Source organism: Ranitomeya imitator, chromosome 10, assembly GCF_032444005.1.
Source record: "Ranitomeya imitator isolate aRanImi1 chromosome 10, aRanImi1.pri, whole genome shotgun sequence".
Taxonomy (NCBI): Eukaryota; Metazoa; Chordata; class Amphibia; order Anura; family Dendrobatidae; genus Ranitomeya; species Ranitomeya imitator.
Window position 1 is genome coordinate 107,441,768 of NC_091291.1, and position 15,377 is coordinate 107,457,144.

Sequence of the window (15,377 nt, forward strand, 5' to 3'; positions counted from 1 at the left end):
CTCTTTTTTTTTGTCATGTTTTAAATAAAGCTTTTTTGTTTTTGATACTTCCTCAAATTTGATAAAACTTTGATTCAGTCATATGCCGATTATATGTTTTTTTTTAATATACGTTTCCACCGTGGAAACCCACTGAAAACACGTGTGCGTTTTTACCTCAGGATTTTCGTTATTTAATACAAATTTGCGGGGAAAATCCTCACAGAAAACTCAGCTGCGGATCTGGGCTCACGCTGAGTAAAAAAGCAGAAGATTTCTATAAATCCCGTCCACTTTACTGGAATGGTAAGGCCGCGTTCACACGTTCAGTATTTGGTCAGTATTTTACCTCAGTATTTGTAAACCAAAACCAGGAGAGGAACAATCAGAGGAAAAGTATAATAGAAACATATGCACCACTTCTGTATTTATCACCCACTCCTGGTTTTGGCTTACAAATACTGATGTAAAATACTGACAGTGTGAATGTGGCCTTAGACGCTGCGTTTTCACAATACGCAGCGTCACCAAAAACTCACCGTGAGAACATAGTCTTAGGAAGCGAAAAAAAAGCAAAAAACAAAAAAGAGGGATTTCCACTAAGAAAACTAATTGTCAGTGCCTCAAAAAAAAATCTGTGCGCACATGTCCTAATTGTGCTGTTATTATAAGACCCCTGTACAGCGCTGATAGTGAGGACATGGTTTTAGGACATGTAGCTGACAGCCAGGAGACTGCTGCTGATAAATACACGTCAGGTGCGCTGTCTGAGCGCTATAGCAGGGGCCGCCGCCGCCGCCGCCGGAGACAGGGAAGAAGCTTGTCCCTCCGCGGCCTCCGTCTCTCCAGCTTGTACATTGTTGCAGATACAGCTGTGTGGGAGGAGGAGGAGAGCAGCAGCGCTGTCCGCCCAGCACACAGGCACCGAGGAGGAGGAGGAGGAGGAGAGCTGGGAGCCAGCCGGCCGGGGGAGCCCCGCATCTGTGCAGGTACCGGGGGGCTCTGCACCATTCTGTGTGTGGGGGAGGGGGGCTCTCCGCTGCATTGTCCTGCCAGGCAATCCCTGCACATCACACATGCACATCACACATGCAGCAGCAGCAGGGGAGCAGCGCACCTCCAGGATCCCATACACGTCCTCCTATGTCAGCCCCATTATAGCACTGCGGCAGCTGCAGATCCCCCCCCCCCTCCTTCACCCCTGGGTCTGGCACTGATGGGGTTAATAATGGCTGTAGGTAGAGAGGACCCTATGGCGGTGCTGTAGGTTTTCATTCACCTGCCTGTCAGCCTTGTATGATGTAGCAGTGAGGAGATCTGGCTGGTTTCTATTGTATCCCCCCCCCCGGCACTGAGAGGGTTAATGCCCCCATTCCTCATCCCTTGTAATCAGCGGGGCCTTTCTCACTTTTTTTCTTCTGTGTAATCATTGACTGTCCGGGGAGCCCGTGCCGCGGCGCCGAATGTGTTAATCATTCTCTATCCCATATTTTTTTAATCTAATCACAGGGTCTCCCAAGCCCCTGCTGGATGGGGGGGAGAGGGGGTGTGATTCTCCTTGGATCAGCAGCATCCTCTCCTCCTTTGTCTCTTCTTCCTCCAGAGATGTTACATTCCGGATTATTGTCCTCAGGAATAAGATGATGTTGTTGTTTTGGTGTCACCATTGTGACGTCTGCTCCTGGAAGGGTTAATGCGGAGCCCACCAGTCTGTGCAGGATAAAGAGCTGGTTAACCCCTTCAGAACAAGCGTTTTGCAAGCCTTTTAGCTTCAAGATGTGTGTTCCCTGATTGGTTCTTCTTCAATAGGAGTTTCAGCCCCAACCCCCGCTGCATCGCAAATTGTGATGACCAGGCAAACTTTCCATCACTTGAAAAGCAGCAAAGGGTCTGGTACCCTACCGTGGGGGGTGTGGGTCTGGTACCCTACCGTGGGGTTGGTGGGTCTGGTACCCTACCGTGGGGAGGGGGCTGGTACCTACCGTGGGGGGGGGAGGTCTGGTACCTACCGTGGGGTGGGGGCTGGTACCTACCCCTCCAGACGAAGCAAAGCTAGGAGAGATGGCTAACACTAAAGAAAACAGTGCGGATTCAAAAGTATCTAGATAAGCTTGAACCATGGGCAGAGACTAATAGAATGATATTAGAGAAAAATCCAAGATTCTACTTCTGGTCAAGAAAAACGAAAATTGCATCTACAGAATCGGAGGAATAGAACTAAGCAACAGCACGTGTGAAACAGACCTAGGTATACTAATAGATCACAGGCTGCACATGAGTCAACAGTGTGATGCAGCAGCAAAAAAAGGCAAACACAATTCGAGGATGTATTAAGAGAAGCATAGAGTCTAGATCACATGAACTAATTATCCCCCTCTACTCCTTCTTGGTCAGGCCTCATCTGGAATACTGTGTAAAGTTCTGGGGAACCACATTTTAAAAAAAGACATTGAAAAACTGGAGCAAATTCAGAGAAGAGCTACCAGGATGGTGAGCAGACAGCAAAGTATGTCTTATGAGAAACGATTAAAGGATATGGGAATGCTTAGCTTGCAAAAAAGAAGGATGAGAGGAGACTTAATAGCGGTCTACAATTATCTGAAGGGCTGTCACATTGTAGAAGGATCATCATTATTCTCATTTGCACATGGAAACACGAGAAGCAATGGGATGAAACTGAAAGGGAGAAGATATAGATTGGATATTAGAAAAAAAACTCTTTGACAGTGAGGGTGATCAATAAGTGGAACAGGCGGCCATGAGAGGTGGTGAGTTCTCCTTCAATGGAAGTCTTCACACAGAAGCTGGCAGACATCTGTGTGAGATGGGTTAGTGAATCTTGCATTGAGCAGTGGGTTGGACACGATGACCCTGGAGGTCCCTTCCAGCTCTAACATTCTATGATTCTACCGTGGGTCTCGTTTATTGTCATTGATGCTCCTATGTATTGCAGTAGCACCATATAGATACCGTTTATTTCTATTGTATGGCAGATGTCTCCATGGTTACAGACTACAAACAAACTGCATAGTCTGATCATGCACTCATGTCTAGGGGCCCAGATTTATGAAGACTGGCATTGTTCTCACTGGTCTTGATGCAGGGGTTGCACTGGAGTCAGATGCAACTAATTCATTAAGAGGAGCACAGTTCTTAATTAATCAAGGGCTCCTCGCCACAAATCCTACTCCAGTCAGTGACTGGAGTAAGATTTGTGGAATTAGGTACGCCACAGCTGGTCATGAATTGGATGAGCTGTGTTGTGTCTCGACCCCTTTGCACCAATTTTGACAGAGCTGGGCATTAAAAAAAACAGTCGCAAGATTTTTGCACAGCCTTCGGGCGCCCCAAATTTTTGTAACTTGGCAAAATGCTTAAGTGAAAACACTTTGATGAATTGAGACTATTTTCTATTTCATATTAGAAGATGGGGGAGGGGAGTGACGGCCCCCATAAACATTTAATATCTGTGGTGCCAACAATCGTTCAGCTGCTGACGATCTTCACTGACTTCTCCATGCACAGTGATTCTTGGCCCGTGCCTGTGCATGTTCAGCCATTTTTGTTTTCTTTTTCAGATGGAAGATGCTTCAGGAAAATCTCTCCCTTTTACTGGCGTTTTGTAAATCTGGAGCGTCTTCTCCTGAATGATATATATATATATATTATATTTTTTTTTACTGATCTTTTTGGGGTTTTTCCAGCATTTTTATGGTGTCTTGAATAAACTTAAGTTCTTTTTTATGGGCTTTTATTCCTTCCCATTACCTTGTATTACAGTATTAGAACATCTTCAGATTTGAAGCCCCCTGAAGAATGGTGGAGGGTCACTTCTTTTAACCGCTTTTGTATGTTTGGAAACCTGAAGTGGTTAAAAGATGCTCAAGCCTAAACGTATGAACGGCGGGTCGCTTTTACGTAGAGATGAATGTGTTCATTTGTTTCATCTTTTAGTTAGCGCTTCTTCAGGTGGCATTCGGAGCAGCTCCACTCCGTACCCTTCCTAAAAAAAAAAAAGAAAAAAAAAAAAACTAAACAAAAAAACGTAGTGTGAACATGCCTTAATAATCAGGCAAAGGCTTAACTCTCCACCAAAAGGATTGGCCGATTATTCCACCAGCTGGAACCTTCTCCCCCCAACATTATCTATTGGGGAGGGTCTTGAGATGAGACCCCCCATACACATCAGACCCATACCGGCAGGTTCGGACCTTCTCCCCCCAACATTATCTATTGGGGAGGGTCTTGAGATGAGACCCCCCATACACATCAGACCCATACCGGCAGGTTCGGACCTTCTCCCCCCAACATTATCTATTGGGGAGGGTCTTGAGATGAGACCCCCATACACATCAGACCCATACCGGCAGGTTCGGCTGACTTTAGTCTCATCTTTATGGCCTTAGGGTATGTGCACACATTCCGGATTTCTTGCAGAAATTTCCTGACAAAAACCGGACATTTCTGCCAGAAATCCGCATGCGTTTTTTATCGCGTTTTTTTCCCCCAATGCATTAAATAGCGGGAAAAACGCGAAAAATCCGCAAAATTAATGAACATGCTGCTTTTTTTTTTACCGTGATGCATTTTTTTCGCAGAAAAAAACTCATGTGCACAAAAATTGCAGAATGCATTCTAAATGATAGGATGCATATGTATGCGTTTTTATCGCGAAAAAAACGCCCAAAATCCTGAACGTGTGCACATAGCCTTACACTCCTGGATTAGTTTGGGCAGACTGTATGCACAAATACTTAGATGAACTTAGTGAAAAGTCTCCTAGTTTATTTTCTTCACCTATGCAATGTGTTTTTGTTTTTTTTACCAGTTCTCCTCTAAAAGAATCCTCTTCCAGTGCGGTGTTTTGTTAGGGCTCCAACACTTCGTACAATTTCCCCCTGTACAGATCAGGTTGCGTTCTTTTCTTTAATAATCAAAGAGCTGTTTTCCACCCATCACTCAGTACAGGACATCACCTCCTGCAGCCGTCACCCTGCCCCCATCCTAGAAATTAGGATGAATCTGTCCGCTATTCCTTCAGGAACAATAGTTGTCGTATTTGTGCGAACTGTCTGAATTTCCCAGTTTTCGGGCCGTTCTCACAGGTGACCGGCGTCTGTGTTCTTTGTATCCGTTACTTCTCATTCTGAACCGGAAAGGGGTTAAAACTTTTTTTATTTTTTTTTACTACTTGGTGATTGTTTCAAAAAAATCCACCACCCCCCCCCCCCCCCCCCAAAAAAAAAAAGTGAAATTCCTCAAAAACTTAGGGTTGATCTCGTTACTACTTTTGACCACTCCAGAAGGCACATCATATGCGCAGCAGTGTTGTTTTGACTTTGCTGTGCGTTATGTTCATGTTATGGGTTTTTTTTCATGTGGATTCCAAGACACCCTGTACATATCGTCATGTGGATTTTTGAGCCTCATCGGCTAAAACAAAAATCCACAAAACTCGATGTGAACGTTCTCTAAAGCCTCTCTCGCACGTCCGTGTTTAAACATGTGAAACAATGGTACCGGGTCATCGCGGCTTTGGATCAGTGTGTCGTTGCGTGTCCATTTTTACCATCAGTGTTTTTCCAGTATGGAGAAATAAATGACCACTCTTCTCCTATACTTTGCAATGTTAAGAACAGACGGCACACGGATACCATGTGCTGGAAGTGTTTTTCACGGCTCCATAGACTCGTATTGGCCCTTGTCAGAAAAATATGGACATAAATGGCATAATGGGTATGTGTGGTATCCTCGGGGAAGAGAGAGGGATCAGATACCACGCGTGCTGAAGACATTGACGTGTAAAGGAGGCATAAGAATATGCGCAGAACAGGTTTTATGCAAAATGTTTAAAAAATAAATAAATAAAATAACTTTTCCCGTACATTCCCTATTCCCAGCAGCAGGAAATCTGCCACTAAAACCACTTTAAATTACCATAAGTGTTTTTGGTAGCAGATTTTGCCGCTGATTTTGAACATGTGATTCAATACTGCGCATGTCGTGTCTCCCCCTTTGATGCAGGGCTCCGGCGGTGAGCCCACATCAGTCGCGACATATCAGCTGTTTTGAACAGCTGACATGTGCGCGCAATAGCGGCGGTTGAAATCGCGATTCACCCGCCGCTATTAACCTGTTAAATGCCGCTGTCAAACTCTGACAGTGGCATTTAACTACCGCTTCCTGCCAGAAATGAGCGCATCGCCGACCCCTGTCACATGATCGGGGGTCAGCGATGCATCAGGATGGTAACCATAGAGGTCCTTGAGTTACTGATGCCGGCCTGCTGTGAACGCCCCCCTGTGGTCGGCGCTCATAGCACACCTGCATTTCTGCTGCACAGCAGCGATCTGATGATCGCTGCTATGTAGCTGAGCCGATCGAGTGGTGCCAGCTTCTAGCCTCCCATGAAGGCTATTGAAGCAAGGTAAAAGTAAAAAAAAAAAAAAAAATTTTTAAAATATGAAAAAAATTAAAAAATATAAAGGTTTAAATCACCCCCCTTTCGCCCCATCCAAAATAAAACAATAAAAAAAAAATCAAATCTACACATATTTGGTATCACCGCGTTCAAAATCGCCAGATCTATCAATAAAAAAAAAAAGCATTAACCTGATCACTAAACAGCGTAGCGAGAAAAAATTCGAAACACCAGAATTACGTTTTTTTTGGTCGCTGCGACATTGCATTAAAATGCAATAACGGGCGATCAAAAGAACATATCTACACAAAAGTGGTATCATTAAAAATGTCAGCTCGGCATGCAAAGAATAAGCCCTCACCCGACCCCAGATCATGAAAAATGGAGACGCTACAGGTATCTGAAAATGGTGTTGTGTTTTTTTTTTTTTAGAATTTTTTTTTTCACCACTTAGATAAAAAAAAATAACCTAGTCATGTTTGGTGTCTATGAACTCGTAATGACCCGGAGAATCATAATATCAGGTCAGTTTTAGCATTTAGTGAACCTAGCAAAAAAGCCAAACAAAAGAACAACTGTGGGATTGCACTTTTTTTTGCAATTTCACCAAACTTGGAATTTTTGTTTCCCGTTTTCCAGTACACGACATGCTAAAACCAATGATGTCGTTCAAAAGTACAACTCGTCTCGCAAAAAATAAGCCCTCACATGGCCATATGGACGGAAAAATAAAAAAGTTATGGCTCTGGGAAGGAGGGGAGCGGAAAAAAAGAAAAAGGGCTGCGGCGTGAAGGGGTTAACTTCCCACAACACGTAAATGAGATTTCTTAAAATCACAGCCACTTTCCTGTTACTGTAACACACAGCAGAAACCCTCATCCTATTCCTACTGTGGGAACAGACACTCAGAAGCTGAAGTTTAAGGCTGGAAGGGATTTCCCTGTGTCTCTGAAAACCCCAATTTAATCTACAAAAACTTTGGTTTTTAATTCCCTTTCCCATGCCTACTGTTCCAGTGGTTTTTGTTTTGCTTTGTGTTTTATAATATTTGGCCTTTTTTGTTAGAAAGAAAAATATTTTGTTTTCATCTTTAAATAAATAAATAAACAAATAAAAACCTGACTCTACAGTTAGTTTTACTCTTGTCTAATGGTTATATGACCCGATGCCCTAATTCCGGTCACTAATTTAGGGCTAAATATATATTTTGTGACAAAGCAGAAAGTAATTACATTTATTTATTTTTTTTATGTTGTTTATTTTATACTTGCTATTTTATGCTGTGATTTACAACCCTATTGCTTTTAAAGCTAGTGATGGGAACGTCCCACCCTGATAAGTGACCCCAATCATTACAATACAAGGCAATTATGCCGGGTCCAAGTAAAATATGCATTCACCCCCCCCCCCCCCTCATTTATTTTACATATGTGAAAATACTGGAAGAATTTATATGCTTCACATTTTTTTTTTTTTTTTTGTTGGGGGGGGAGTAACGTTTTGATCCTTAAAATTCACAAGGAACAAATAAGAAACGTGTGCATGAGAATTCAGAAATGCAATTTTATTTTATTAATGTTTTTTCTTTTTTTTGTTTTTTCTTTTTTTTTATTTTATTTTTGCTTTTAATTTCCCTGAAGCTAAAACGCCTTGTGTGAACATAGCCTTAAGGCGTCCCTTCTCCTTTGGCGCACTTTCTTGTACATCTGGCTAAGGACACATTTACATCACGCTTTTGGGAATTTTCCAGCGTTCTTTTTATTAAAAGTTGTCTATGTTAAATCTTCAGTTTTCCTGTAAGGCAGGTATTTGGCCACACACGAGCCGGGTGTTCCTGTTGTGTCTTGTGTCGTGCCTCGCTTTCTCTGTGGCAGGGAGTTCACCTTGAGTAATTTCCTAGCACTAGAAATGTGTTTTGTTCCTGTGCATTTTTGTGCGTGTGCTTTTCCCTGTGTAGATCTATTCTTGACATTTGAAACCTCCTCACCCATAATAGGAGCGATGATCCTTTTGACAATTCTCGTTTCTTAAAAAAAAGGCATTTACAGGATCAAGTCTAAGGGTACATCGTCAGCGTCCACAACCCGTGGCTCTCCAGGTGTTCTAATACTGCAGCTCTCAGCATGCCCGCACTATCTACTCCACGGCTATGCTACAGAAAATTCACACTTCAGAGCTGAAATCTCCTGTCGTTCCTTGCTGGCTCGGTGCTACACGGATTCTCTAGTGATTAGTGTCTTCTTTATAACCAGGCGTGGAACACTAATCGGATGTAGGAGAAATAAACTCCTGTTATATTGGACAATTCGTTGCTGATTTTTTTTTTTTTTTCAATAACAACCAGCAGAGTTATGAATGCAGCTCTGGAGTGTAAAGCGAGATGCATTTTATTTATGGAGTGACTCGTGTTTTTTTGCAAAGTGCTTGTGGAAGCGGTCATCTTCAGTGGCTCTGCACTCCTCCAATGCCGCCGCTGCTTGTAGCATGGGAGAACTTCTTAGTTTAGGCCAGCGGAGCCACCACGACTCTGTTCCTACCTGTCCATTGACCAATCCGGAGTGTACTACCCCCTAACAAGCAGGAAAGCGGGAGGAAGAGGAGTGGTGCGCTCCTGACACCCACAGAAACTCAAATTTGTGTTGTATTCTCATAATATAAAAAAAAATCCACAATAGAAACTGCATTAGGCTTAAATTGTAAAATGGTGCAACATGCCGACTCCTCCAGGACCCAAGCTGAGTCACTCCAGCATCCTCCATCTCCGTATCCCAGACCGGACCATGCTTGTATGACTTACAGCTGAGCACTAATTACTGTATGCTCCTCTTAGTAAGTACTACCCGTCCATGTCTGATCATTATAATAGATGAATGTGGATAAAATCCGCGCTGCTGCAACCAATGATGGATCCAGAAATAGTTCTAAGATGTTCGGGTGGTTTATTCAACGCGTTTCGAAGCTCATGGCTTCTTCTGTGACTTTGTCTCCTACCTTTCTTATACGTCCATGTCTAAGGCAGTGGTACGCAAGTAACATACCATAATTCCCGGCAGCTGTCGGATCCCGTCCACATAGTTTCCCTGACTGATAAAGGGCTTTGATCTTGCGTTTACATACAATGAGGACAATTTGTGGTATTAATGGTTTTTCGCAAATTGCTTTGTCAGATGTCTTAAGATAATTGCTGATGATGTAAATGGCATTACCCCATTATAACTGATGACATTTAGTTGCTGTTGGTATAATATAAATTACGGTATATGTTTGTTTTTTTTGTTTCGTTTTTTTACCCAAACGAAGGCAGGCAGCCAAGTGTATATGTTTGTTTGTTTTTTCCTCTTAGCCATCATTTTGCTTCTAAATGCTTTTCTTTTAGGGTTCTGCATCTTTTTAAACATATGTTGCCCTCTTTTCCAGCTTATTTCCATGCTTCTTTAAAGTGAACTGAAACGCTGAGATCAAGCAAGGATTGAATCAAGAGACAAACCATGACCGATATTCCGATCGATAAATCAAATCTGCCTCGGGTTAATGAAGGTTAGTGACGTGTTTTTTCTATTTTTTTTTTTTTACCATATCAAATATTAGAATTAAACTAAAAGATTCACAGAACCTTGTTCCAATGGCCACCAGACCAGAGCCCTGCAAATTTTCTACTACTTGCAAGCTTGGCACGACATACCGATGTTGTTGTGCCGGACCTTCAAAAAGGAGGAGGTTGTCGGGGATGCTGGCCGCTAGTAGGAGGTTTTTAAGTGGACACGTACTATGAACATGGCTGTCGAACCAGGGTCTGGCCAATGTTTTTGCTCAAACACCCATAGAATAGGTCAATGCATCGTTGAGATCCTCACAATTCCTATAATGGGGCTCCGGAATTCCCGATATGAATATTGTAACGCCAAAGGAATGATTGCTGGAAACAGCGGAGTGCTGTTCTCTGCTGGAGACAATGAATTGATCTGCGCGGGCCATCACTTCATTAAAACTGGGTTCTCCAAATGAATCGTTCTCCATATCCGCAACCTATCCCCCCTTCTAAATGTGGGTTGACATATGACTCCTGCTCCGCACTCTAGTAGGATAAAATCCGCAACATGACCCAGCTTTGGATGTGAATGGAAAAGAATTGCCGAAGCCAAGCATACGTAAAGTCCACTAAGCCTATGTATTGACTTGTGTGTATGACCAGCCCATGTTGGGGTCTTCTCTCCTAGGCAGGCTGGCGCATCCCCCTATCTGTGTGCTCAGCTCCTTATCAGAATGATGGATATTTTTTGAGAATCACACAGGAGATAGAAAACTCACGATCTCCCTCCTCCCACCGTGACACGAGGATTTACAGCCGGCACCGGTGGACAGCCTGCCCCTCAGCATTGTGTGACCTACCTGCCAGATTTGTCACCGTGCCAAATCTACTTTCTGGGAAATCATTTTTCCTTTACTTCTTGGATATGGGTTTTGCGATGAACTGTTTCAGGCTCAGGTTCCATTCTAATTTATTTGTTTGTCTTTTTTTTAAATAATATAGGACCACTTATTTATTTTTTTATTGCAAAAATTCCTTGAAGCTAGAAAGCCACAAAATGGCATTGTGTAGTCTAAAGCAGAGGTCCCCAACTCCAGTCCTCAAGGCCCACCAACAGGTCATGTTTTCAGGATTTCCTTTGCATTGCACAGGTGATGCAATTATTACCTGGGCAAGACTAAGGAAATCCTGAAAACATGACCTGTTGGTGGGCCTTGAGGACTGGAGTTGGGGACCTCTGCTCTAAAGTACTAGACAGCTCGTCGGCATATTAACCACTGTTAACAGAATGGTGACAGTAATGATCATCCACCTTTCTGAACTAGATTTGTCTTAGGGTTTTTTTTTAGTTTTAAATGTGTTGTTTGGAATTAGAAAAAAAATCAAAAGATTTATTTTTCTATTTTCTTCAAACAGCGTCACTCTAGTCTTTTAGGTTGTGTCTGGTATTGCAGCTCCTTTTGAATGAGACACGTCGCACTTCTTCATGGTTTGTATCCCTACACAAGTCCAGACTTTTTTTTTTTTTTGTAATATAGGATAACCCCTATAATGTTCTAGAAAATTTCCAAAAGATCAGTTCCCTAATCCAATGTTACTAAAGGGATAGTTCTAAACAGTCAAAAAGCCAGTGCCTCTCACTTTTGTATTGGGAGAGTGAGGGACTGAGGTGCAAAATATATGGCAGGTGTGGGTAGGAGGATTTTCTGCTGATGGCCTAGGAAGGGTCTTTATAGTATGATTGTTGGTGGTCCCCCCCCGCCATTCACATAAATGGGCTCTATTGGAGTGGTAGGTGGAGGCAATATTTTTAAGGAAAAAAAAACTCTGTACCTGCCATAAAAAAAAAAAAAACAATGCAAGGGAGGTCCATGCAGTTGTAAATGTTCACCTGTCAGGTCAAAGGTCAGGAGAACTAGGACAGCTGTTCAGTGTTTTTCCTCTTTTTTTTTTTTTTTTTTTTTTAAAGTTTACATAAGAAGCGATTGCAGCCACTATCTTCCTGATTTCAGACAAATGTTTGGAATTTTATCTTTTATTTTAATCACTTCTATCTTTTTGGAACAGATACTTTGGATCTGCTCCAAAAAGATAACCTTTTTTTCTTGTGCTTCTCCTCTGACTTTGCAAGTAGCGCAGCGTGCCCCCATGTGATGAGCTTCCTAGGTATGTAAGGCCCACCTAGACACACACACACACACACACACACACACACCTGCGTTAGGTCTTCTTTAGTTTGTCTGTGCACAACTACCTGTCTGCAGCTTCCGGGATGCCTCTTGACTTCCTGTGGTTCTAGGACCTCTGCTACTGGTTCCAGTCTTCCAGGACCTTCTGCTACATGTCATCCTGTAGTCCTAGGACCGCTGCTACTGGTTTCTGGTCTTCCAGGACCTCTGCTATATGTGTCACTTAAGCTACCAAGACATCTCCTGCCCCCCTGCGGCTTCCACTACCTCTGCTGCCCGTTTCGAGACTTTAGTCTGTCTGTGGTCTCCCGTGCCTCTGCTACCTGTTTCCCACGTGCCTCAACCGCCTTCTGCATCGATGTCTGTGGCCCATGTGCCCACCAGGGACTTGAGCTTTGAGGATCGACCTTACCTAGGGAGCCTAAAGTTCTGCTGCGCTCATGTCTGCCCCTTTAGGCACATCACAATCAATGTGTAACAGGCTGCAATATACAGTAAGTAGTGTTAAATGGCAAACTCTTCTTCACTACACATTTAGGTTTTACTGATATTCTGTGTTTATAAATATTACAAAAAAATTATGGAGGGGAAAAAAGTCTTTTTCTGCTGCAGGAAAAAAAAAAAAATCCTGGACGCTTAGTCACTTAATCGCTGAGTCTCGTTCCCAGTCCCCAATTTACATGCTGGCAGATTTGCTCTTTTTCCTTTCACACCTCTACTTCATTTAAGAGCCAATCTGACACTCTCTGGCAGCATCTTCTAAAATATGCAGCTAGATCTGTAAGAATAATAAAATCCGGGGCTAAATGTTCCACTGTTTCCTACCACAAGTGACCTGGAGCCCATAATGCGTGAAAAATAATTGAAAAATATTTAAATCCCTTTTCGTTTCCACACATAGGGAACATACTAGGCCCCAATGAAATCCTGGCATATAGCAGATTGATGTTCCCTTACATATGCCTAGACGACCTGTCCCTTGCTTAAAAAAAAAAATGGAGTTAAATATCCTATACAAATTGGGAAGCAGTAGGAACCGCAGCACGAAGTGGAGACCACACAATGTTAGAGTGGGGGGCCGAGTGCTGAGGAGCAGAGGACAGAAAAGTCACCACCGCTCTGCTGACTCCATAACTGCAGAGTCCCCGACCTCCTCTGGTATAAAAATCAGCACTAACACTGCGCCCCCGCCAGGAGCTTCATGGTCGAGCAGCTGCATACAAGCCTTACATCACCAAGCACAATGCCAAGCGTCGGATGTAGTGGTATAAAGCCGCCACCACTGGATTCTATCCAGTGTTCCGTGCAGTGACAGATCACACTTCTCTGCCTGGCATCTGATGCACCAAATTGGGAGGATAACGTTACCTTCTTGACTGCATTGTGCCAGCTGTAAAGTTTAGTAGAGGGGGATAAAGAGATTGGTTTTTCAGGGGTCGGCATTGGCCCCTTAATTCCAGTGAAGGGAGATCTTAAGGCTTCAGCACATATTTTGGACAATTGCAGCTTCCATCTCTGTGGGATCCATTTGGGGGAACACTTTCTGTTCTCCATGACTGTGTGCCCAACACACAAGGTCCTTAAAGACCTGGTTGGAGGAGTTTGGTCCCACAGGTGTAATGTGGAGGTCCACATTTTCAAACAGTGTATATGGCTATGGCATAAGTTTGCACAGTGTGGCCATATAGTAATCCTTGTATGCACAGTATATAACCTCTGTATATTAGCGATGCCACACTTCCTGTCTGGATCCGCCATATGGAGCAGACAGTTTGTATAGGGACAGCACCGCATAATTGTCATGGACTGAATGATACCAGATGCTCAGGAAATTGGAGTCTCTTATTTGTATCACTCAGGCAGGAAGGATTTAACTTGTGGCTCATCTGTAATGTTTTTCTTTTGCCAGACAGAATTTTGGGCGCTCACTTAAATGGGAGATGCGGACAATGTTGGTTCAAAACTAAAGAACTGCATTCATTGCACTATGATCTGATATTGCAACACTTCTTTATTAGCAAGTACAGTGTGATGAGAATGCACCTCTTAAAACGAGTCTGTCGCCCCAAAATCTGGATCTAAGCTACTTGTATAGTCCTGTCGAGGGTTTAGACCATATTGAACGAATGTCTGCAGCATGCAGCCTTTAATTGTACAGAAAAGCGCTTTGATTGCAGATGCAAATGAGGGCTCCTCTGTGCACCCCTGGTGTGGCAAAGGACTCAGTCCACCCATTCACTCAAGGTACCGCACACCACCCCTAAAGGCCCCGTCACACATAGCGACGCTATAGCGATCCCGACAACGATACGACCTGTCAGGGATCGTTGCTGCGTCGCTATGCTGCGTCGCTAAGTTTGACAATGCTCACTTATCCAGAGTGAGCGCGGTCTATACATTCGCATTGATACTGCAGGGAGCCGAATGGGCGCGTTCTCCTTCGACTCTCCTGTCTGCGGCACCTGATTTACTGCGCTGTCTATGCATCCGAGCAGAGTGGGTGCGCTCTCCTGTCTGCAGCACCCAATTGCTGCTCTGTCTGTACATCTGCATTGATACTGCAGGGAGCAGAGTGGGTGCGCTCTCCTGTCTGCAGCACCCAATTGCTGTTCTGTCTGTACATTTGCATTGATACTGCAGGGAGCAGAGTGGGTGCGCTCCCCTGTCTGCAGCACCCAATTGCTGTTCTGTCTGTACATTTGCATTGATACTGCAGGGAGCAGAGTGGGCGCGCTCTCGTGTCTGCAGCACCCAATTGCTGTTCTGTCTGTACATTTGCATTGATACTGCAGGGAGCAGAGTGGGCGCGCTCTCGTGTCTGCAGCACCCAATTGCTGCTCTGTCTGTACATTTGCATTGATACTGCAGGGAGCAGAGTGGGTGCGCTCTCCTGTCTGCAGCACCCAATTGCTGTTCTGTCTGTACATGTGCATTGATACTGCAGGGAGCCGAGTGGGCGCGCTCTCCTGTCTGCAGCACCCAATTGCTGTTCTGTCTGTACATTTGCATTGATACTGCAGGGAGCCGAATGGGTGCGCTCTCCTGTCTGCAGCACCCAATTGCTGTTCTGTCTGTACATCTGCATTGATACTGCAAGGAGATGAAAGGGCGCACTCTACTATCTGCAGCACCCGATTGCTGCCCTCTGTACATCCGCATTGATACTGCAGGGAGTCGAATGGGCGCACTCTCTCCTTCCGCTCTCCTGTCTGCAGCACCCGATTCCTGCATACAGTAGAAAGCGGCCGTTTGATCCTGT

At 44.0% G+C, this 15,377-nt stretch overlaps 1 protein-coding gene across 1 annotated transcript in view; it reads left to right on the forward strand.

Moving 5' to 3' along the window:
- Nucleotides 1-728: 728 nt before the first annotated feature.
- LOC138651508 (coiled-coil domain-containing protein 50-like) overlaps nt 729-15,377 on the forward strand; it is a 90,381-nt gene continuing 75,732 nt past the window's right edge. The window contains exons 1-2 of the mRNA XM_069741771.1: nt 729-968; nt 9,818-9,937. Of these exons, the coding sequence (XP_069597872.1) occupies nt 9,889-9,937 (49 nt within the window). The 5' untranslated portion in view covers nt 729-968; nt 9,818-9,888. The remainder of the gene's footprint in view (nt 969-9,817; nt 9,938-15,377) is intronic.